Source organism: Arachis ipaensis, chromosome B08 (assembly GCF_000816755.2).
Source record: "Arachis ipaensis cultivar K30076 chromosome B08, Araip1.1, whole genome shotgun sequence".
NCBI lineage: Eukaryota > Viridiplantae > Streptophyta > Magnoliopsida > Fabales > Fabaceae > Arachis > Arachis ipaensis.
In genome coordinates, this window is record NC_029792.2 from 129,118,589 (window position 1) to 129,120,425 (window position 1,837).

At 41.5% G+C, this 1,837-nt stretch overlaps 1 protein-coding gene across 1 annotated transcript in view; it reads left to right on the forward strand.

The window, feature by feature from the left end:
* LOC107611786 overlaps positions 1-1,837 on the forward strand; it is a 4,491-nt gene extending 2,654 nt beyond the window's left edge. Inside the window, exon 4 of the mRNA XM_021108382.1 lies at positions 3-1,837. Coding sequence (XP_020964041.1) covers positions 3-1,610 — 1,608 coding nt within the window. The 3' untranslated portion in view covers positions 1,611-1,837. The remainder of the gene's footprint in view (positions 1-2) is intronic.

The following is a 1,837-nucleotide window of genomic DNA, read 5'->3' on the forward strand; positions in this document are numbered from 1 at the left end:
TGCCTGGTGGCATTTCGAGAATGCCGTCATTTTCTACTGCTGCTGAAACTCCTGGTGTTTTCAAAGTTCCATCTGATACTTTGAAGAGGGCATGCGAAGCTTCAACACCCGACAATGCCCTTGCTGCTGAGAAAACTGGTGTTGCAGGTTCAACATTTCATTCCTGTTCATTTGGTTCAAATTCTTCTCTGAAAGGAGATGGGCCAAGGAAAAAAATCCGCACAAGTGAATTCAAAGTAAACAGTGATAGGAAATATACACAAAATGGGGTAGCTTCTCGACACGAAGGAGTAAGCTTGGCAAATGAACTTGGGTCTGAAAAGGATAATTCTGAAACCGGAAGGATGAGTGCTGCTGGAAACTACAAACGTAATGTTTTTTGGGAAATACCACAACAGAAAATGAAGAAGATTCTAATGGAGAAGGCGAGAAAGGAAATTCAGAAAAAGCTTGAAGAATGGAATGTTGCTTCTGAAGCAAGGAATTTGGAAAAGTCAAAGTATGCTGCTACAGAGATCATAGAGAAGGACAAGAAAAAGGCGAAAGATGTCATAGAGAAGGAGAACAAAAAGATTACATATGCTGTAAAACCTGACACGAAAAATGCTATTCGTGGTGCAAAACCTGGTGCACAAGGAATTGTTGCTTCTGATAAAATTGGCAAAAAACATATCCCTCCTGCTGATCCAGTTGTGGCTGATTATACAGTCTTGATGAGTGTTCCAGACCCGGACTTCCATGATTTCGATGGGGACCGTATTGAAAATGCTTTTGGCGCAAACCAGGTGTGGGCTGTTTATGATGAGGACGATGGCATGCCACGCTACTATGCTTTGATTCACGATGTGATCTCAAAGAAACCGTTCAACATGAGAATTAGCTGGCTTAACTCGAAGACAAACGATGAATTGGCTCCAATAGAGTGGGTTAGTTCTGGCTTTCCCAAGACCTCTGGGGATTTCAGAATAAGCAAGCATGTTGTCTATAACAGTCTTAACTCCTTTTCGCACAAGGTTCAATGGACAAAAGGTGCAAGAGGGATTGTGCATATATATCCCAAGAAGGGGGATGTTTGGGCCTTGTATCGGAACTGGTCTGCTGACTGGAACCAATTTACCAAAGACGAAGTCATTCATAAGTATGACATGGTGGAAGTGCTGGAAGACTACAATGAGAAGCAAGGTGTGAATGTTGCTCCACTTGGTAAAGTTCAGGGTTTCAAGACAGTGTTTTGCCGGAACAGGGATCCAAGGAGAATAAAAAACATTCCAAAGGCAGAGATGTTTCGCCTCTCGCACCAAGTACCTGCGTACTTGCTCACTGGTCAAGAAGGCCATAATGCTCCTAGAGGCTGCTTGGAGCTTGATCCAGCCGCCACACCTATGGAACTTCTTCAAGTAGTCACAGAAATACCCGAGCAAGAATCGGTAGATGAATTTCAGAGCAAAGAGAATCCCGGGCGTGATGAGAAGAGTCGAAAAATTAAGCAAGATTCTGCTCAGGAAATTCCAAGAAAGGAAGGGGCTGAAGCAATTGGAAAGAAAGATGGTAAGCCTGATATTTTGTATGTATATAGGAGAAGACATCTAAGGGAAAAGAGAGCAATGTAGTGTGTTACTTGTGAAGAGATTGTGTTCACCATATAGCTTACAATCAAGAACTCAAAACAAATTAGAGCAGGATTTGGAACTTCAAAGTTTTTCTTTTGTTTCTAGTGATAAAAAAGAAAAGATAACAGAGTTGGGTGCACTTGTAGAGTTGATTAAGATGCTCTTTTAGTTGTTGGTGTATATTGGCTCTTTCAGTTGTCAATGTTAATTGTTATAGTTGCTTTTAA